At 45.8% G+C, this 21,719-nt stretch overlaps 1 protein-coding gene across 9 annotated transcripts in view; it reads left to right on the top strand.

The window, feature by feature from the left end:
- Positions 1–20,472, top strand: part of gatad2ab (GATA zinc finger domain containing 2Ab) — a 44,361-nt gene extending 23,889 nt beyond the window's left edge. For 2 of the 9 annotated variants that reach the window (XM_042342627.1, XM_042342620.1), the window contains exons 3-12: positions 2,101–2,410; positions 11,135–11,264; positions 11,828–11,959; positions 14,059–14,190; positions 15,055–15,246; positions 15,705–15,969; positions 16,480–16,682; positions 17,239–17,322; positions 17,924–18,113; positions 18,501–20,472. In XM_042342627.1, the coding sequence (XP_042198561.1) occupies positions 2,101–2,410; positions 11,135–11,264; positions 11,828–11,959; positions 14,059–14,190; positions 15,055–15,246; positions 15,705–15,969; positions 16,480–16,682; positions 17,239–17,322; positions 17,924–18,113; positions 18,501–18,634 (1,772 nt within the window). In that variant the 3' untranslated portion in view covers positions 18,635–20,472. Of the gene's footprint in view, positions 1–2,100; positions 2,411–11,134; positions 11,265–11,827; positions 11,960–12,465; positions 12,559–14,058; positions 14,191–15,054; positions 15,247–15,704; positions 15,970–16,479; positions 16,683–17,238; positions 17,323–17,923; positions 18,114–18,497 lie in introns of all 9 variants that reach the window. The other 7 variants (XM_042342628.1, XM_042342622.1, XM_042342624.1 and 4 more) reach the window with 7 other exon arrangements.
- Positions 20,473–21,719: the final 1,247 nt, after the last annotated feature.

Below are 21,719 nucleotides of genomic sequence, written 5' to 3'. Positions count from 1 at the left end.
AATTTTCCCCCCACACACACACACACACACACACCGCCACTGCCCTGGGTCAGCTTGGCTGAGCTCAACTAACTTGGCACAGAGCAGAGATCAAACCTGCGACCATCTCCTTGTTTGTAGAACACACTGAATAAACACGTTGAGCCAAAGTGGGGGAGAGAAAGAGAGAGAGAGAAAGTATATCTTGTTCTCAATGTCATCAACCTTCAAGAGAACGGAACAAATGCTAGGATGCGACTTTTGGTATTTTCTGTGTCTAAGTTGAGCGCTGTTACTACAACTGATCCTATTCCGTGCCTGGAGCCGTGCAGAGAAGAAACGTGTAACTAACGAGAAATTTGTACTAATATTAGGCTGCATTAATGTGTCCCAGATTTCCTCATTTCAATACTTGAGTACTGCAGTTTGTCCGTCTCTAAGTGTTATCTCTTGAAGGATTCAACTGTTCTGTTTTATTTTCTTAAGTAACCATTCTCTGAATATTCTGTTAGAATAAATGAGTCATTTTTCCGAGAAGGGGGTGGGGTGCGGATTTCAGGAGACTAATACCAAGCTTTACTTACTCGCTGGCAGCGTGACTACGCTCAGCACAGAAGGGGAAGGGGCTGGTGGGGAGAAGTTTCTGCGGAAGAGGGGCGTCCTCACCACTCTGGATATGATGGCAGGTGCCTGGCATCAGGTCTCCTGGCCTTATTTCTGAGAACTAAAGTTTGCTTTTTTTTTGAACAAACAATAGAATTGGGGATGGGGGAGAGAATTAGAAGGAATTCTTATCGTAACGTTGTTGTGTAATTGCAGATTGGGCAATTTTGGCTGACAGTCTCCTGTATAAAAGTAAGGCTATGAGTTTACGATTCTCTGAGCAAGTGGGGACTTAGTGAGCCTTCCTCTCTCTCACTAAGCACAGACCCATCACCCCTGGGCCTTTCCCTCAGGTGTGGATATTGAGAGCTGCAGACATTTTGAAAGCACGCTGGTTATTTCTGAGCTGTGTTTTGTTATTTCGCCCGCACCGATCGCATGCGAATGTGTGAAAGAAACTGCTCTTGATTAGCGAGATCCCCCTTCCTCTTTCCCCCCCACCCCCTCCTCTTCCCCACCCCCCACCCCCCCACACCTTCCATCTTATTCTTGTTGTTGAGCCTCCTGAATTGCTGCTATAAGCAATCTCCACAAGAAAGGTACTTCATCCTGCGTTTTCCCTGCATTTGAACTTTCACTTTTGTTTTTAATCCATTCAGATAATGGAGGATATGTAGATGTCTTTTTTTGGTTTGGTTTTTTTATTTGCCACGTGTCAGTATAGTCAAGTGAAGATTTACAGCGTGGGTGTTTCTCCTTTCCAGTGGATCATGTACACAGCACTGTACATGTGGGGGTGGGTGCAGAGCAAAAGCTGTTTAATGGGCTGGCTCGATAACTCATAAACCGCAGTGAGAGGCAGCCTTGCTGAATTTTGTTGCTGATTCCCACAGTATTATCAATTGCTTGTTTTTGTTTTAATAAAAAAAAGCTCTGCTAATGACAGGTGAGGCAGAGATTAGGGCTTCTGTGGTTAGACATCTGTCAATGAGGTTCAACTATCTTCCATTTTCCGAGGGTTGATCTTGTGCTGTCTTCAATCTGCATGCTTTTTTTTGACTGATCGCCCAATGCTCAGGCAGCTACTCTGGGGGTTGGTGGTGGAAGATGCAGGGAATTAGCATTTTGTTAAATAAGTAATGGTGCAGCAGGTTTATCAAGTACATCTGCCTGTTCAGGTGGATATTAAAGAACCTATTTGTCCTGGACAATAAATCCCCCAGATAAAATTGTTTTGCGTCAGCTGGGTGTCCCAATACCCATCACCATGCTTAAGAGCATCCAAACCAAACAGAATTCCATGCATCCTACCTATATGTAGAAATTAACGAGATGTTTATTGGCCCGGGGTGGTGGGGGGGAAGAGAGAAATCACCAGCCATAGGGGGGATGTGATAGCACATTGATGGTGGGAAAGAGAGAAAATTAGTTATGCATAGAAACAACTGAGGAACTAAAATTTCTGCTGGACGGTTTGTTTTAGGAATAAAAACTCACACCTTTCCCTTCTCCCGACAGAAGACATCTCTGCTATGACAGATGATGTGTACAGGACAAGAAGCCAAAAGCGAGCATTGGAGCGAGAGGGCTCAAACAGTGACATGGAGAGTAAGAAACCAAAAATGGAATGTTCTCCCAAGGGGACTGAAGTTGAAGTTGACAGCGACCTGGAAGAGGTGAAGAAAGAGGTTAAAATTAAAACTGAGCCGGCCGACCGAGGCGGCGGGAGGACTTCTGTTTTACTAAAGGGATCAGGAGAAGTCAAAGCAACTATCAAAGTGGAAGTGCAAGCGGGGGATGAACCAGTGGACATGAGCACGTCGAAGAGGTGAGAGGCGAGCAAATGCAAATTGTCTGGCCTTTTGTAACTGTTTTAAGGCTGGTTTCCTTCCGTGTAATTATTTGGGTTAAATCGAAATTGTGCTGCCTTATCGGGGTTGTGGGAGTGTTAGGCGATGAAGATGATCTGTTTGGAAGAAGAGCAGCATTTTTCTCCTGGTGTCCTGATCATTTTGCATGCGCCCCCTCCCCTTCTGCTCACAGTCTTGGGGAAAGAGTATGAAGACATGAGAGAACTGATTGGATATGAACTACGTGTTAACGGATTAGATATAAAATAGTATGAAACCAGCGTGAGGTTCTTAATCGCCTGGAGATTATTCTCTAGGTGTACACTGTTGCAAGCGTTCTGAGACTTGCACACTTCGTGAGGGGCGTTATATAAATGCAAGTTGCTGTTGCAGTGTGCATGTTGTAGCAGGAGAATCCTGCCGTGTGCCTTGCAGACCATGCTTTGCGCCTTACCCCAGCAGCTGGTGTAGACGGCTTGATAATACAGTAGGATTTTGATTGCATCGCTTCACAAGGAACGAGGGCGGGAGCTGAACAGATTTTATAATAAATAATAATAATCTTTGCATTTGATGTGGTGCCTGATCGCGTCGTTGAGACGTCTCAAAGCGCTTCATAGAATACGTTGTGAAGTGTATTTTGTTGGCGAAATTTGGCAGGCAATTGAGCACAGCAGTGTCCTTCAGACAGTTGTGGCCAATTGACTAACAACCGCGTTCCTTCTTACTGCTCATGTGGAGTACGGAAATTTGCCCAAGGTTTCACCCCACCCAGATATCAAACCTGGGTCATCGCACTTGCGAGGCGAGCGCGGTTACCATTACACTCAGGGAATCTGGAAGAGATCTTGTGTTTCTTCTGATTTGTTCTAAGGGAATACACAAGCACCCGTCTCTTTTTCTCCCCCTCCTTAATGACTGGGCAGTGGTTTCTGCAGTGGTTCAGTCCGCATCAGATGGATGATGGAGTTTTGGTCTCACCCACCCACACACACACACACCTTAGTGGGATTGGTTTAATCCATAACATATGCACCTCAGAACTGTAAAGCTTCATAGACACACAATGCCACTCCAGCTAAATCTTTAAAATAATTGGCTGTTTACTCCCGTTCTCCCGACTTTTTTTTCCACCCCATTCCCTGCCTAGACTGAGCTCAGATTCCTGGCATGCCTTTGTTAACCACCTCAACTGCCAAGCTGGGAGTGACGCAGTGACTGGGAATGTCCTGAGGAGGTGTTTGTGCAGCTTCGTTATGGATTACACTTGGTTCCAGCTCTAACCCTGCAGACAGTCCAGACTTCCTGAATGTTGTCAGTTCGGCTTTTCGGGCTTGGAAAACATTCATATTTTCTGTCTATAAAAATAATACTTGCATTTGATATAGCGCCTTATCACATCTTTGAGACGTCTCAAAGTGCTTCACTGAATTTACTGTAAAGTGAATTGACTGCATATTTTGTGGGCGAAACACGGCAGCAATATTTCTCACAACCGCTGGGCTAGAGCCAGGATTGCAGTTGTTCCTGTTGGAGAGAGGAGTCATGTTTGCAAGAGGGCAGGTGCCTAATCTCCCAGCTGCACACACGAGCGATCATGGCGTTTGCCAGGGATGTCTCACTTCGGAGTCCCCATGTCGGGACTTTGAAACTTGTAGTCTTGGCTGACACTCCAGTACAATCCTGGGACTCAATGCGTTGTCAGAGGTGCCATGCTTTAGATGAGACCAAAAACCGAGGTCCCATCTGCCTGTTCAGGTGCACATTAAAGATCGCATGGCACTATTCATGAAGAGAATCAAATGAAAGGAATGTTATCCGGATTATTAAAGCTGTATATACACAGGTTTAATACGTTACATAGAAGCTTGTGAACATCCATTTATAGAATTACAGTCATTAAAACAGTTCTAAAGACCAGTTAAAGGGCAAGAATAATTGATGAACAGCCAATCTGTATTCTTGCGGTGTCTCATTGGTGCACTGATGGTGATTAGAATTGAACCGAGGGTGAATAGACTGAGAATTGGTTCCATGTGCATAGATTGTTGAGCCAGTATTTATAGTTCCTGGCTAGTTAGCATATTTTAAGTATGCTTGAGCAAGTTTAACTCTTGTTAAGGGCTCCGCTGTTGGGCTAGTAGGTAAAGGCACAGTGTATAAGGAAAGCTGCCGGATCGAATCCTGCTTTGTGCTGAGTTAGCTGATGTCAGGCAGAGCAGCAATAGAGCTGCAATTGATCTGTGCCCCTTGAGTTAAAGAGGGAGGGGCTGCTGAGTTGGGGTGGGGGGGTTGTGTGGAGGAGAATTGGTTTCAATTTCTGATCGCAATCCAAAGACGCATGCCCCCTCCCCCCCACATACAGACACACACACACATTTGCTGGGAGGTGAGGATGGGATAAATAAAACGTGGGAGAGGAAACTACGATAATGTGTAGTTACGTTGTGTAGCAAATTGATTCTTCAAAAATTACATTTATTCATTTATTTCTGGAGGAGTTGTATTAAGTGGGTCAAACTTGCTGGTGTGATGGATCTGGTCACAGGCAAACATGGCATTGCCTTGCTGAGTGCTGTGCTTTGTAACGGTTGTTCTATGTCAAAGGTATTGTATGTGCACAAGCTCTTTTAAGACACGGCGGATGTAAGTGCTAATCTTTCCAAAATAGAGGCTGCAACCACTTGCTTCAAATTTTGGGTGTGCTGGAAAAAGGTATTTTAAGAAAAATACATCAAACACTGGGGTTTAAATTTATTCTTGAACGAGCACCTCACACCCGCCCTATGAGAAACCTATTTGGGAGTGGATGTTGTGTGCTGGGGAAAAGCAGCCATTACTGCTTCACAGCCAGCCATCATTAGCAGCCTCACGCCTGTCTGTCTGTCTCCTCCTGCCTTCAAAACAAAAATGCCAACTTTTAGAAGGCATTTGTAATGCAATGGTTTTGTTAAAGGCAGGATTTTAGTGATGATGAAGCTGAAGGGAATCATAATGTGTGCTCCTGGCCATCCTATAGACTTTTATTTTTTTTAATTGAGTACAGAACTGGTAGTTTTTTTTCTGTAATTTAAGCCAGTATGCAAGCTGTGTGATTTTACAGTACGGTGGCAGAAGGATACAGAGGAGGATATCTCCACAGCAATGTCGTCGGCCTCTCTCAATCCACCTCCAATGTTGTGTATAAAGTTAAAAATGAACTGGAGCTAGGATCTGGTTGTGCGAGTGCCTCCTGTGTGGCAGTAGCTCCCGTCACTGTTCATATCAGACGAGCGAGTGAGCCTTGCGTTTGGTCTTAAAGGTATATTGGGGAGGGGGCAGCAGCAAATAGAAGGCACTTGGAGTTTTAAGCAATTTAATCATCAAAGTAAAGCTCTGAAAGTGGGCATCCCGCCTACCTTCCAATTTTGACATCTTATCGATCAAGTTTACACCAGGTTTAGTTTCTGAATTGTGTTTGGGGTGGGGAGGGGGCGGTTATGTCTGAAGCATTTTTGTAGAATTGGTTGTGTGTGTGTGTGTGCGTACGTGTGAGATCCTGTGCAAGCGTGACCTAGACTGTCTGTCCCCTGTTCTCACACTTGAGTAGCCTGTCAATTATTGGGGGGAAGGGAATGAGTGGGGTAAAGAAATGTTCCAACATGAAATGTCTCTCTCTCGTCCCCTTCCAATCTGCAGGCCTCAGTCACTTGATCTGTGGCGGAGCCATGTGTTTGCAAGGGGAGGAGGTGAGAGCTGTTGAGATTCGAAAAGAGGGATTGTAAACTTTGAAAACTTCAAAGGGATACCCAGGATTCAGGAGACAAAGGGAAGTTGAACAGAATGATAGACTGCTCGAGGGGAGTGGAAGAGGATTGTTCTTCGCACGTTTGCAACGCAACAGCTTTGAGCTTATCGCGGGCCTTTTACGGAGGATGAACAACAGGAGGATGGTTGACGACTAAGAACTGGGGAGAAGGTGAAGTAAAACGGAAAGAAGTTTTAAAAAGTCTGCTCAGCTCCATTTTGAACTGGGATAGATGGGCGAGGTAGCTACATTGGGTGTGGTGTGTTGTTAACACATGTTTTTAGCCTCAGAGATGAAGGGGTTAGGTGTACATTCACCCTGAATCTGCTAATTAATTACTTGCATTTGATATAATGTCTTTGAGACATCTGAAAGCGCTTCACAGAATATACCGTAAAAATGAATTGACTATGTTTTGTGGGTGATTGTGTGCCCGTGAAGTCCAATAGATTCAGTGGATATGTAATGGTCCAATCAGTAGTGTTCCATCATATGTACTTCGAAATGCAGATTTATAGTCGTTTTAACATCATTTCTACAGTCTCTGTTATGTCATCCTCACTGGGACAACTGTGCTGTGTGCTGAGCGGAAACCGGACTGGGGGGTTCAAGTAGGGAGTGGCGGCCGAGGTGTGAGGTGAAGTCAGTTTGCAACAACACGTTCCAGGGCTTTGGCCGGGAAGGGCAGGTTTGAAATAGTGCACAAGGTTGAAGGGATCGAGAGGAGGTTTTTTAAGGAAGGGAGTGATGACAGCTGTTTTGCGTGGTAGTGAGCCTGAGGAGAGGGACTGATTTATGTTGTGTGCCAGCAGTGGGCAGAGGAGGGGGGTTTAAGGACCGATATTTTGTTAACATTTATAAATTTCTTATACACCGATTAAACCCTCTTTCCCCGACCCAACTGAGTTTGAGTAACGTTCCTTTTTTTCTCCCACCCTATCCAAAAATGAGGCACTTTGTAAGCTTGCAATTCTTGGGATGCTTTTCCAACTTCTAGAAAATAAAACTTTAATATCAATGTTTTGGCTTAATGTTAATTTTAAATGCCTTTCTCCCCTCCCCCTCCCTTCTCTTGTAGATCTTATAGATGTTTATAAGATCTACAAGAGATATAACATTGCGTTGCTGGGGCCTTTGGATTTCCCCCACCCCCTTCCCCTCACGGGCAAATCAACATAGCTATCACCTCAGGCGCATACTCAAAAAAAAAGTAGAATTCTGTCGGCGTTTATTTAATACATCAAAGAAAATCTGAATGAACAACAAATGTGTGTGTGTCTCTCCTTGTCTCCTTCTTGCCCCCCCCCCCACCCACACACACACACACAGACTCACCCACACAAACTCAACCAATCTCTGGATTTTACTCTATCTATGAGAATTGATTTTTTGTTTTTAAATGAAGGAAAAGAGTGTTCCAATAAATACTCCAGTGAGATTGTCAATCAGTAGGTGGAATTCCCCCAGGGTAGATTTGCTACCAGTCAGCGGCCAGGCAAGAGGTAGCATTAAAATACGGCAATCATTCTCTCCCAAGTATTTTTTAAATCTCTGATCCCAATTGAGTACGTCCTCCCTTATTTTTTCCTCGTCAATTGCACGTTGTTTTACCTTACAAAATGCACAGTTGCTGCGTTCTACAGTAAATCCTGTGAAGTACTTTAGAGGTGTTTTGACGGTGATGAAAGGCTGCAAATAATACTACTTTGAAATTTTCATAGAATCTGTTCTGTGAATTTTCTCTCCCCTTTCCGAAAGTGCTGACTTTAGAAAGGGTTCAGTATTATAGTCAAAATTCCAAGTATGAAGAAGTTGATAGTTAGAATTTGTCATTTTGAAATATGCGCATGGTGTGCTGCCATATACTGCACCAATTTTTCCATCTGTTGACCTTTTCCCAGGGTGTGCATTTGGAATTTTTTCTGAAGTGTTTCCTTTGACTGCCGGCTGTCTTATTTACCTGCTGGTTTAGTCAGGTCGCTGCTGAAAGTGAGTCTCGTGGGTTTGACTTGCTGTCGTTGCATAGATAAATGCTCGGTGTGATTTAAGGAGGGCAGGCTGTTTGGGAAGTGTCACATGTCCCCAAAGTGGCGGACATCAGGTCCAGGTTAACCTCTCCACAGATTTAGTTGTAAGTCTTGTTTTGTCAACCTAGTTGCTGGTGTAGTTTTGCAATGGCTTGCTAACGCACTGTGAGATCAGCAGGAGGAAACAGTCATGGAGATTTACCCCCTAGGGTCCTGTTACCACAGATACTTGTGGGAGGGACAAAGTTGATTAACGAGGGAAGAATTGTTTGATGCAGCTCGAATTCATCACCGTTGTGGCACTTTTGGGGTCTGTTGCATTGGCTCTCATGTAATGGGATGTGTTTCATTCTGAAATTATTCTCCACATTTCTAATTGCAGTGCACCTTTGTAACAAAAATTCTGGAGATGTTGATTAATAATAATGATAATCCCAGCATTTAATATAGCGCCTTATCGCATCGTTGAGATATCTCAAAGCGCTTCACATTGGGACTAATGTTAACCCTTGTGGTTGCATCATACCCTTAGATTCCTTATTCCTAAATTCATAGCCGTGTGCCATTGGGCTGTGACGTTTTCCTACAAATAGTCACTACGCTTTACACTATATCATGTGAAGCGCTTTGGGATGTCCTACCGTGAAAGGTGCTATACCAAATGTAAGGATTATTATTATTATTCACTCTCCTTGTCCCTCAACCCACACCAACACACAATAGTTTCAAAGCAAGTCAGTCTGATGCTTCCTAAAGTCGTGATTTTTCTGCTGCCGTCTACCAAAATGGCTCTATTGTACTCTTTGTGGGAGGTCATTACCAGTTGAATTATGTTGACCTCATGTACTTCTCCCAAGGACGGGAAAAGCAATCTGGGCAAACACAAATGGTATCTTTCTGAATGTGCAAGACAAATGGGAGAATTCTTCTGTCTTCCTGATGTAGTCATAACTTATTTTTACAAGTAAGCACCACTTGAGCTCACAGTCTGGGCTGACAGACATTGTTCAATTCAGGGCACATTACAGGTGGATGTTACAAATTCAGTGGCACTTGGAAAAGAGAATTGTGTTCCTTATGGTGTCCTGACTAAGAATTCTCCGGATAATTAGTATTCACCTGTTTGTGTGGGACCTTGCCATGTCCAAAATAGCCTCTGTTTGCCTACAAAACACAATGTTTGACTGGAAAAACGCACGGGGACAGATGACTGGAGTAAAGAAGGTGCTTTGCTGAAAGTTTCCAAAAGGCACTGAACAATTAAAGGCGCTTGATTCACAAACAAGCCCCATGTGCAAGGAAGCTGCCAAGCCCGGCTGCTTAATCTGACTCCAGTGCTTTGCTGATGTTGTTCTTTTGCTGATTTTATGCCTTAACGCGAGTTGTTGTTCTATACCAGGGGGACGTGCCTTGGCAGAAAGCTCTTGCATTCTCCACAGTTGTCACTGTAATGTCGCTCACTTGAAATACAGTGAATGTGGCTCATATCGTGCTAGTTATCGCTAATCAAGTATATGTACAGTACATTATATCGCCTCTCATCACAGCGTAGTGCAACTCGCTTTCGATTTAACGGGGAGTCCTGCAAAACCGCTTGGCTTCGGTGAAAGTTTAAAGTTGAAACGCCGTTATTAACGGTCCTCTTTGTTTTTTTTCAAAAAAAAAAAGTTCGGTTTCGGTGTGCGTCGCGACGATGTCTTTTTTTTTTGAAAAAAAAAAGACCTGTATATACGTACGCAGAAAAAGTTCGACGTCGCGCCTGGCGAGCGAACGCGAGCGCTCTGAAGAGCTGCGGCTCGGCTCCGGGCCCTGCGAGAAGTTTGTTGAAGGTCGCCGGGCTCCATTTTGCGCTCGTGCGTGTGTATGTGTGTGTGTGTGTGTGTCTACCTGAGGGCGACCTCCATTCACAAAATGAAGGCAGTGTCACAAACCAGTTTCAGCTGGCCGTTGCTATGGTTTCCACACTGGAAGGAATTGGGGGGGGGGGGGGTGTGGGGGGTGCCATGTGATGCCGAGGGGAAATGCCGGAGTCATGTGACATTTTTTTTCCCCGAGCGTGATTAGCATACAGGAAGCTTGTTCCCAGCCGTTGAGGTGCAGGGATGCTGTCTGCCGAGGGCTGGCTGGGTGCGGGCGACTGCACCGGACTCCTATTGATTACCTCGGTACACTCTGGCAGCGTACTGTTCAATCGCAAGAGCTTCTGCGCTGCAGTGTTTCCACCCTCGAGTAACCAACCAGTAACAGCAACAACTTGCATTTATATAGCACCCTCCAAGCGGGGCGGCATCTCGGAGCGCTTAACAGTGGAGCCCGAGGAATAACTTGTCCCATCAAAGTTTTGCCCACTTATCCCTTGGTAATTTCCTTCAATCTTGAAGGTCTTGGCTGAATAGTCAGCGAAGTGCTCTTAACCATGTTAAATTGTTTCGCCCACACACTATACACAGTCCATTCCTGTTAGAGTATGTTCTGTGAAGCGCTTTGAGGCGTCTCATCGATGTGGCAATGCCTATGTCAAATGCCAGTGTTATTATCCAGGTTTTCTAAATCAGAACATAATTTTGATTGCGTTGCAACCTTTCTCACTTTATCACCTGAAGTATAAATGACGAAGATTGCGTGTGGTCTGCATCACAGTGAGAAGGAGCTGTGTTCTAGTGTTGGAGACTGCAGAAGATCACACACATAGAGATTTTCGCCATTTAATTCGGGGGAGTTTGTTGGGTCCAACAAATGTTTACCAGCTCCCAGTGTATATAGAAATAGAACACTAAAGGGAAGACATGGCATTGTGAAATCTGCAGATTTGACCGTTTTTTATCTAATAAGATCTATTCATTCTCCCTGGTTACTGCCCTGACCAACTTGCACCCGATTTCTTTCAGTGATGTAAAGAAGGAAAAGCGACCCCCGTCCCCGGATATTATCGTCCTGTCCGATAATGAACCCTCGAGCCCCAGGATGAATGGACTTACAAAAGTGCCTGGAAAGGATTGCAACGCAGATATTATGATGGTGAGGCAGAATGTCTTCTCTCTTTCACTTTGGCAGTTGCATCTGCATGTGAGTGGCATCTTTTTTGACAGTTGCAGTAGTTTGTCTTGATTTGGATTCTGTGGGAAAATAATTTCTGTGCCTCGATGGAATGAAGCTATAAAAACACTTTCTTAAAAAGGATGTGGGGCTGGATTATTGGCAGAATGTAGTTTCCCCTCTTGCCCCCCTCCCCCTGACCTCTCTCCTCTTTCACACCCCCTGAGATTAACCACAACATCAACTCGCTAATGACAGGTTGGGTATTCCCAGAAGGCAAGCCAATCCTCTCAAGCATCTGCCCCAATACCAGCAGGTTTTGACAAATTCTATTGTCTGAATTGTGGTGCTTTCTAACCCAGCGGTTCCATGTTCAATGTAAACTGGAGATTTCCCATTTAATTTGAGGTACAGATCAGCCATGATCTAATAGAATGGTGGACAGGCTCGAGGGCTGAACAGTCTACTCCTATGTTCCTAAAGGCTTCTTCAAAAAGCCGCATTTAATGGCTGTTAAAGTAATGTCGGGCTCTGTTTCCCTCCAGAAGAGCACCCCTGAGGAGCGTGAGAGGATGATCAAACGGTTAAAGGAAGAACTTCGGCTAGAAGAAGCCAAACTTGTTCTGCTCAAGAAGCTGAGGCAGAGCCAAATCCAGAAGGAAGCAATTGTACCCAAGGTATTCACGTTTCAGGGACAAACTGCTTTCTCTTTCCTTTCCCCCTTCCTCAAACATTGCCTTGCAATATTTCTCACCTAAAACACAGTGTAATTGCTTGCCATGGCTTGCTTGAACACTACTCATCCCCCAAGTTTAAACACTATCGGGTGAACTTTTCGCTGTCCGAGTTTGTCTCATTTTACTAACTACCAGATGGGATGGGGGAGGCAGTAAGGCTCGCTTTATATGCCAGAGTAGAGGTTCTAGATTATTTTTGTTCTGGAGCAGTGCTCCTTAGCTTGTTGATGTTATGTGACCTTACCTGGATTCTGACCAACATTTTATAGGCTTGGGTGCTGACAACCTGCCCTGGGTGCTGACAGCAGAATATCTGTGTGTTAGTGTTGTCTTTGTATTGTCTCCTGCTCAGTTTCACTCCTTTGCCCCTATTGTTTCCTGGCGCGCTCTCTCTCTTTCTCTCTTGCTCTTGTGTCTTTATGCTTCTCTTCAATGTCTCTTCTCAGCCTGCTGTCTCTTCAGGCACCACCAGCACAGCTACCCCTCCCTTACTGATCCGGGGAAAGCAGTATGTTCTCACTGGCAAGCCCGGCCTCCAGGTCAGTGTAGCTGTGGTCTTGCCAGACTTCAAACTGAACATTGGAGGAAGGTCTTGTGGAGGAAGAGGAGGGAGAATAGTGAAAAGTGAGCGAGTTTCGCTCAGATCAGAACAATGATCTCCTGTATGTAGTAAGAAGTTGTTTCTATGATGGGACTGAATCCTGCGGATGTTCAGGACGAATCTTTGGTAATGGGAGTTGAGTTGGAATTGGGTGTAATGGAACAGTGTAGCATAAAGGGGGTCGTAGAGGGAGTTATAAGAGTTCAGTAATCTGTGCTACTGCAATGTAAACCAAAAGTTACTTCCTAAGTAGCTCTCCACATAACAAGACCCTAGGCTTCGATTATCCACCATCTTATCTCTTGTCATCTGTGAGACTCAGCAGGTGTTCAGTGAACCTTATCATTGAGGGAAGCATTAGATTGGCCTATTAGGCCTTCCTTTGTGAGTGGGAGTTTGGTCACCATCACTTCTAACACATACAACTTTATGTGATATGCTCTGCTTCAGAGATTGGTGTGGTTCTGAGAAATTAATAAAGTTAGTTTTTATGTTTGTTGCAATTTTTAAAAATATATATTCCTTCCTGCAACTGCAAGCTTTAAACCTTAAGTTTGGCATTGTCCAACCAAATCCTGCTTCATTTATCTCATCTTCTTTCCTAGGTTTTATGTCCCTGCTCTGAGGTGGAATTCTCTGCTAGAATCCTTTTGGCTTGCTCCTTCTATTCCTAACTTCAAACCCCTTTTAGAAACCATTTTGTGAACACCCTTACCTCTCCTTCCTGCTTGGTGCTTCCTGTTCGGCACTTCCCATCATTGAAACTCTTTGAGACGTTCATTCTAAGTGAAAGAGAAAGCACAACTCTTATCTCTATTCCCAGTGCTTTTCCCAATTACATGGTATAGATGTTTCTCCAGATGGTTGCAAGAAAAATGAGCAGAATGCTTTCTAAAGAACACAAATTTCTCTTCCAGCTAAGGGATATTTGTGAAAAATCCATAAGCATGAGCTGAAAGTATTTTATTCCAACTAAAAAAATAAATATATACATATATTTATTTTGTGGAAATTTCAGCTAGGCAAAATGGAGACACAAGAATTATCCTTTGATTCTGAACTAAGGAAAGGAACTTGGGCCAGAGATCACTAACCTCTGACAAAAAGTGCTTGGAAATGTGTGTGCGAGGACAAAGATTGAGCTTGGCTAGTTTTCCCCCTTCTCCCTCCTCCATCAAGTAAAGCCATTCACTGTCCCACATAAAGAGTGACCACTCAGACAAGGTTCAAGCTGTGGAACAGATTCTAGTGGAGAGACGATGGAAGAGAATCAGAAAGTTCTTGTTAATCATCTTTTGTGGAGAGGGGGAGGTGGGGGAGAAGGGACTCGACGTCCTGACTGAAGGATTGTCATTTGAAAATGTGGAATTGGATACTGTTAACTCCTGACATGTACTATTGCTGACGTATGTGTAAAACGCTGGTTTCTGCCCTGCAGGTCCTCACTGCACGTACGTCAGGCACCGTAATCCCACCACCGTTAGTGCGCGGCGGGCAACAGATGGCTTCCAAAATGGGATCCCAACAGAACCCACAGATAGTGATGCCACCGTTGGTCAGGGGTGCACAGGTAGGAGGAATAGTTAGTGAGATCAGAGAAGGGAACAAGTCAGATCAGTTTTTTTAATTTAAAATTGCCTACCAGTTTCTTTTTATTTCGCCCACAAAATATATAATCAATTCACTTCACAGTATATTCTGTCAGGCCGTCTCAATTATGTGATAAGGCGCTATATCAAATGCCAGGATTATTATTATTATTTATTTGGGTGTAGCTTATTGGAAACCACTTTTGAAAGAGTGCTGCATTTAAACTCCCCAAATGGCTAATCTCACTGCACAGCTAGCAAGCAGCATTAAAACCACACAGGTTTGCAGATTCCAGGTTCCACTCCGTCTTCCTGCTCTGTCTCTGGACAGTGACAGTTGCCATTCCCTAGCCCCCACCCCCCCACAGTTCCCACTCCTGTTCATTGTCCCCTGCTGGGAAGGGTGTGCATCTATCTGCATGTCAGCTAAATAAAATGCTCTTCTCTTCCTGCCCCAAGAATATACGAGTTGGCAGAACATGTGCATTTAATCTTTGCAGTCTTTGGGTTCAAATGTGTTAAGGATAATTAGTTTGTGTTTTACACTGTGTGTGGCAATGTACACTCATAGCATGATTTGTTATGCTGCATTATTAACCTTCATTCTTGAAACAAACACACTGCTCTGGTTTTGAAAACTAGCTTCCGTGCATAGATGCTAACTGAACTAATGTGCATTAAATCTCAGAGAGAATTCCTGAATTAACTTTTCTTTTCTGCCATATCTTCATTTCTCCTTCCCCCCCGCCCACCCCACAATCTTTCTTTCCATCTCCCTTCGCCTCCCCCCCCCCCCCCCCCCCCCCACCTCCTACCATTCCATTGTCGCTGTTCCATTCTGTCAGCCAATGTCTGTTTCTCCCCAGCAAATCCACAACATCAGGACGCACACCAGCACCGCCCCTCCGCCCCTGCTGTTGGCTCCCAGAGCCTCCGTCCCCAACGCAGTCCAGCTCCAGGGACAGAGGATCATCCCGCACGGCCTGATTCGTGTGGCTAACGTCCCAAATACCAGCCTGCTTGTCAACGTCCCACAGGTGAGTTACAGTACCCATGACCCCCGCACGTGGCAATCTATGTGGTTTTAGCTGGCTAGACTCCAGCAGTTACCCCCACCGCACACTCTGCAAACATTTCCGCATTCTCAGCTTGGTTTGAATGGTCTTAAGCACGATGATGGGTTTCCGCATATGTCATGGACACCTGGCTGAAAAGAAATCTATCCATTCAATAACAACTTGTGTTTGTGTATTAAAATAAACTTGGTCCACAACTGTTTGTGGGACACTACTGTGCGCAATTGTCTGACAAATTTCGCCCACACAATAAACAGTCAATCTACTTTACAGTATATCCTGTGTAGCGCTTTGAAATGTCTCAACAACGTGATCAGGCGCTATATCAAATACGAGGATTATTATTATTTCTGGGATTCCTGTTTTCTCCGGTGCTTTTTATGCGTTGCTGTAAGTAACTGTGAGCCTCCGTCCCACAGGCTTCAAGCACGATGAAAGGTTCAGGGGGGACGTCTCAGTCGAACGCCGGAGGTGGGGGGTTGACGAACTCCAATGACTCTCCAGCCAGCCGCCAGGCCGCAGCTAAGCTGGCGCTCCGCAAGCAGTTGGAGAAGACCCTGCTGGAGATTCCCCCGCCCAAGCCCCCTGCCCCCGAGCTGACCTTCCTCCCCAGCGCTGCCAACAACGAGTTCATCTACTTGGTGGGGCTGGAGGAGGTGGTGCAGAACCTTCTGGAAACCCAAGGTATTCCCATTTTTTTGATTCTGTTGCAGAGGTTTTTCTTTGCTCTTTGAAGGTTCGAGCCGCATTCCCCCACCCCCACCCGCGAAAGAAATCGGCCATTCCATCTCATCACTGGTGCACATCGACCTCCATTTCCCTCTGCCACAGTCACCACATTTCATAAAAACATTTACAGTGGAGAAATACACAATCTCTCCTCTTTACAGCAGTTCCTGCGAAGCCTTTTGGGATGTTTTCAAGTTACAGCTGCTTTTATCAAGTTACAAGGACCGGCGGTCGGGCCTTCAGCCTCTCTGCCCCCACCCTTTGGAACTCTTTCCCCAGGTCCCTCACTCCCTCCCTTGCCTGGCTGATCTGTACCTCAAGTCCAGTTACCCACCCTTGCCCCATAATCCCTTAATATCCTGACCTAACAAATATCTATCTACCCCCATCTTGAAAATGTGAATGGACGTTGGGACATCCTCCCGACGTGAAAGGCACTGTGTAATGTCATTTGTTGTTCTGCAGGCAAGAGCTCAGCACAGGTTGTGCCCCTGGAACCAAATGTCTGCACTCAGTGTAAGACGGACTTCACGTGCCGCTGGAGACAGGAGAAAACTGGGACCATCATGTGTGAACAGTGCGTAACGTCCAACAAAAAGAAAGCTTTGAAAGCCGAGCACACCAATCGTCTGAAAGCTGCGTTTGTAAAGGCCCTTCAGCAGGAACAGGTGAGGAGCAACAATCCCCCAACAAGGGGACATCACCGACTGGGAAATGGTTCCTTATGGAGGGGAATCAGCTGGAAGGAATGAGTTATCAGGCAGGGAGGTTGAGGCCAGAATAGGGGTCCATTAAGAAAAGCTCAATGATGTAGGAGTGGGAGATGAGAGGGAGGATGAGTGAGATCAAATGTACTTGCTACTGAACATTGCTACCTTCCTAATCACTTTATATGCTCACACTGCCTTGCGAAGCAAGCCATTGAGAATTGTTCACCCTTCTTCTCCATCGCCCTGTTAATTTATATGCCCATTATTTCATACAAATTATTTTATTTTGCACCCCCCCTCCCCCCTCCACTGTAGTTAGCTTGGTCGGAAAAGCTTTTTATAACAGTTTTAGCCATAAATCCATTCTTGACCTGCATCTGACAACTATGTACAGCCTTGCCTCGGGAGGATTTTGAGCCTGTTTTGTGTGGAGAATTCAGTGCTGATTTTCGTCTGTGAAACACGGGCTGGTGTGGTTGGGAAATAAGCTTCTGCTTTGTTTTTAAACTCGCAGGAGATTGAGCAGCGGATATTGCAACAGACTGCCTCCCCCCTACAGAGCAAGCAAGAGTCAGTGCAGCACCACTCAATGAAGCAGGTACGGCCTCAACAGCACACAACACACAGAACTGTCACTGTAATAAATAAGTCAATGTTATCAAATGAAGCAGGGACAGAACAGGACCGTTCAAGGGAGCGATATCCCCTTTGGAGCTCCAACCCACAGACCATTCACCATCTCGCTCCCTCCCTTGCCTCTCTCAAGATCCCCCTCTCCAACAGCGCCTTCAGTCACCCTCATAACCCCGCCCTCCATCCCTCCTGACCCCAACCCCCAGCTCGGGTCCAAATCCCTGACTCTCCAGCACCTTGGGACATCCTCTCGACTTGAAAGGCGCTGTGTAAATGTAATTTATTGTTGTAGTGCTCAAAAGGGGAAGACTTTTAACTGCTCTTCTCTGAACAGTCAATTTACTGTTTTTTACAATATAGCTTGTGAAGCGCTTTGAGACTTCTCGAAGACGTGATAAGGCGCTATATCAAATGCAAGAATTATTATTATTCTTAAGTGGATTAACAAACTTTTCCGACTAGATTCTTGCAAATCATGTTCGCTTGCGCAATACAGAATTGCTTTTTGTGTGTGTGTGTGTCTTTAAAATAGAACTTTTTTGACAAAAACACTTTGTTTTGCTCAGAGTTCCAGTCAGATGTCACGGGGGATGCAATCCACCAGCTCTCGAGCAGTGCTGCACACGTTCAGTCAGTCGTCCCAGCTACAGAACTCGGTGTCGGGGCTCGGCGGGCGGCCAGCCAAGCACACCGAGCGGGCCAGCAAGGGCGGCAACACCAACTGGAGGAAGCAGATCGCTAGCCCCGCAGGTAGATGTGCGTGAAGCAATGTTATGACTTACCTTACCGTCTCCGTCCATCCATCTCTGTCCCTCCGCCCTGCCCCCTCCTTCCGCATAGCTCAGTTGTTAGAACGCTCGCCCCCCAAGCGAGAGACCTGGGTTCGATTCCCGGGCAGGATGAAAGGGATCCAGTTGTTAAGTTGATTGGCAGATCGCTTTTCCAGGGGTAATAACTTCTGTTTGTGTGACACTGCTGTGCGCAATTAGCTGCCGCGTTTCGCCCGCAAAATATACAGTCAATTCACTTTACATTATATTCCTGTGAAGCGCTTTGAGATGCCTCGAAGACGTGATAAGGCGCTATATCACATGCAAAGATTATTATTAATTGTTCTTTCTCCCTTTGTGTTTTTTTAAGCAGGGGTGACAATGGCGTACGTCAGCCCCAGCCTGTCCGTGCATAAGTCATCCTCGGCGGTCGACCGTCAACGCGAATACCTCTTGGACATGATCCCCTCCCGATCCATCAGCCAGTCGGCCAGCACGTGGAAATAAACCAGCACTCGGAGAGGCAGCCACCACTGACCCATCATCCTAAGTTCTCCTTTCTGCCATCACGCAATTTCCCCCTTCCCCCCCAAAAAAAATAAAACAAGTGGGACCCACGTCGACCCAGCAAGCCAGAACCTTCCCCGGTTGCTATCAGATGAAAATGTATATTTTTTCTTTTTTTTTGCCTTCAAATACACGTCCCCTACAAGTGGGGAAACGCAACGTGCAACCATTTTAGAATTGGGTCTTCGTTTCGATGGATTACAATGAGAACTCCGAGGAGGATGAACTCGTTCGCTCCTTCTTCCACTATGCATCTTTGCGTGTGGGTGTGTACGTGTCCGGGCTTCACTGTATAAGGGATGTCGTGGCACTGTGATGTGTACGTTAAGAGGGCTCCACCTTTCTCTTTCCCCTTCTCCCCCCCCCCCCCCCCGCCTTAAGTCTCCATCATTATGCTAATTGTACTCGCAATATCCTCAGTAGGGGAACAGGAGTTAAGGAGGCGTGAAGGAAGACGTTTACTCGGGACAATTGAGCTTCCAGTTCCCTGGAGCAAAGACTAGCTTTAAACTGCAGATTCATCGAGCGACTTTCTGTGCTGTGCAGATCTCCACACCCACGACCTCCCTCTCTCTTTCCTCTTCCACCACCAACCCCACCATCATTCCCGCAGTCATTTATTTGTGATTCCCACACCACTAGAGCACACTTGGCTAATCACTGCATCCACTCGAAAGTAACCTCAATCTAAATGGTTTGAATATTTTATGTAGGACTCCTTTTTTTTTCTGGGGGGGGGGAAGGAGAAAGACTTGATTTAGTTCAATATAACAGGACATTTTTCTGATGCTTCAATGGAGGGGGGGGTTTGGCCAGAAGTATTCAAAACGATTTCTTTCTCTTCTCACCCCTGCTCCCGTTCAGAAGAAATCACTTGCTGGGTGATTGAGCAGTATCTGCCTTGTAAGAACAGACCCATGTCAGAAGGCTTCAGTTGAGAGGAGCCACTTAGGGTTGGGTTTTATTGGGGGCGGGGTAGTGAAAGCTCCCAGGTATGAGCTCTGTTGGACCCCTGCCCCCCCACCTCTTTTCCGAAGCTGAAGTAGCTGCTTGTTTGTCAGTGCTGCGCCAGTGAGGTTTTTGTGAACGAGATGATTGAGCGTTTTTGTTTTTCCTTTGTGAAGAGATGCTCCTGTTTAAAGCCTCTTCCGATTTGAGCAGTCGGGCAATATCACATTACTGTCTCTGATCCTGTCTCGTCTGGTCCTGACTCCCGCGGCTTTTAAAGCTTGCATTGGGTTTCTGAATTCTCTCTCTCTCGAGACCAACATGGGAGTGTGGGGGTGGTTGGGGGGGGCTGGGGGGGGGAGATGTTCATTTGCTACTTATATACTGAGCCTTACCAGATTGGGATACTTCGGTGTTCCAGCCTGGCTGACTTGACCTTTATTGATCAGTTTAACTATAAAGTCAGGAGCAGAGGAGGCCAACTTGGGATCCACTGTGACTATTCTACGCATGCGTAATGAGGCTTACGGCCCGCAAGTTGGCCACCCCTGATCTAAAGCACCTGTCCACGAAGGGTGGATATCTAATAATGTAAACTAGGAATCAGCAGGGGGTTGTCAGGGAAAAGTATTCAAAGCGATACAGATGTCCTTTGAGGTGTGAGATTATTTCCCACGGGGAGCAGAGCGATGGTTGTGTAGTGTGAGGCGAGTGCAGTAGAGGAGTCATCACAGATACAAAAGCATCGAGACAGAGATGAGCAGAACCAGTCTATTGAAGTTGCTAGATCCTGGAAGTATTTGGTGTTTTTTAACTTCATTTTTTTTCCCCTTTGTGCGAATCCTTCTGCCAAAACTCTCTCCTCTACCCTCTTCCACGTTTGACACGAAAGGCGAGTAATTAGTAAACCGTTACGGGTCTTGCAGACTGTCCCCGTTTTCGTTGCTGTACAGAGAGAGTTTTTTGGGGGTACTTCGGAACATGTGTTTTTTTGGGGGGAGTGTCCGATCAGTTCATTCAGGGGTTAGAATCGCATTCTGGGTTGCACTCTCTGGTTAACAGACAGGGGAGAAGAGAGAATTTTTACGAAGTGCATTTATTGAACGACACAGATAAGATACAGACTTGTGGAGCCCTCTGCATTGCACCTTGCTGGCAGTTCAGTTGTCAAGACCAGAGCCTATGTGTTGCCCGTTGGGTGGAGGGATTGAGATGCACTCCCTCGTAGTCAAAAAAAAATAAGTCCCATCAAAGACCTCGCAGTACAACCTGAAAATGATGGATCTTTTTGATCTGTTGTGTATACAAGTTGCTGCTGTGTGTGTTATCCCAGTCGCAATCCTGAACAGCACAGCACGCTTTTATTTTTTGGTTAGAGAATTCTAGTTGAAGTGGACTTTTTTTTGATCGTGTTTTCTTTTTCGGGGGAGAGGGGCGGGCGGGGGCGGGGGGGTGGGGGGGGAAGAGGAGGATTTTCGAAGGGTGGGGCTGGGTAATCGGGCAAGGCTGACCTATCCAGGCTCCTCGGAAGTACAAATGTAAATAGCAATAATTCTTTAATTGTGACTCTTTTGTAGCCAGTAGGTGTCACACTTTATTGATATTACTAGATTGTTATACAGTATGATGTTTTCCAGATTCCAGGCAGTTTGTAAACATGGGGACAGTGGGACAGTGCTTCCCCTACAGTTTGCTCGAAAGCCCCCCAAACATTGAGCAGTGGTGTGATAGTATTTTTTTATAGCACATTATTTTTTTAAATGATTCCCGCCCCCACACAAACTTTCTTCCTCGTTTCCCCTTCCCCTGCCAGCTTTCCTCCCGAGGAGCCTGGTCCCGTGAGAGACTGGGACAGTGCCTCGTCTTACCCTCTTTCCCCCTCCCACCCCCCCCACCCCCCCCAAAAAAAAATTACTGTTGCAAATGCCCTGGATAAACTGGCACCGTGTCTTTTTAGGAATGGGCAAAACTCCCCGACTCTGTTTACATATTTAAATCCAATGGCCAATAGGCTGCAGAGAGCAGGTTAACTTATGTGCTGCTTTGCATTGGGGTGGGGTGGGGGGGGGGGGGTGGG

The sequence above is a fragment of the Callorhinchus milii genome, unplaced genomic scaffold (genome assembly GCF_018977255.1).
Source record: "Callorhinchus milii isolate IMCB2004 unplaced genomic scaffold, IMCB_Cmil_1.0 Scaffold21, whole genome shotgun sequence".
Lineage (NCBI taxonomy): Eukaryota > Metazoa > Chordata > Chondrichthyes > Chimaeriformes > Callorhinchidae > Callorhinchus > Callorhinchus milii.
This window is presented reverse-complemented; position numbering and strand designations above follow the sequence as displayed.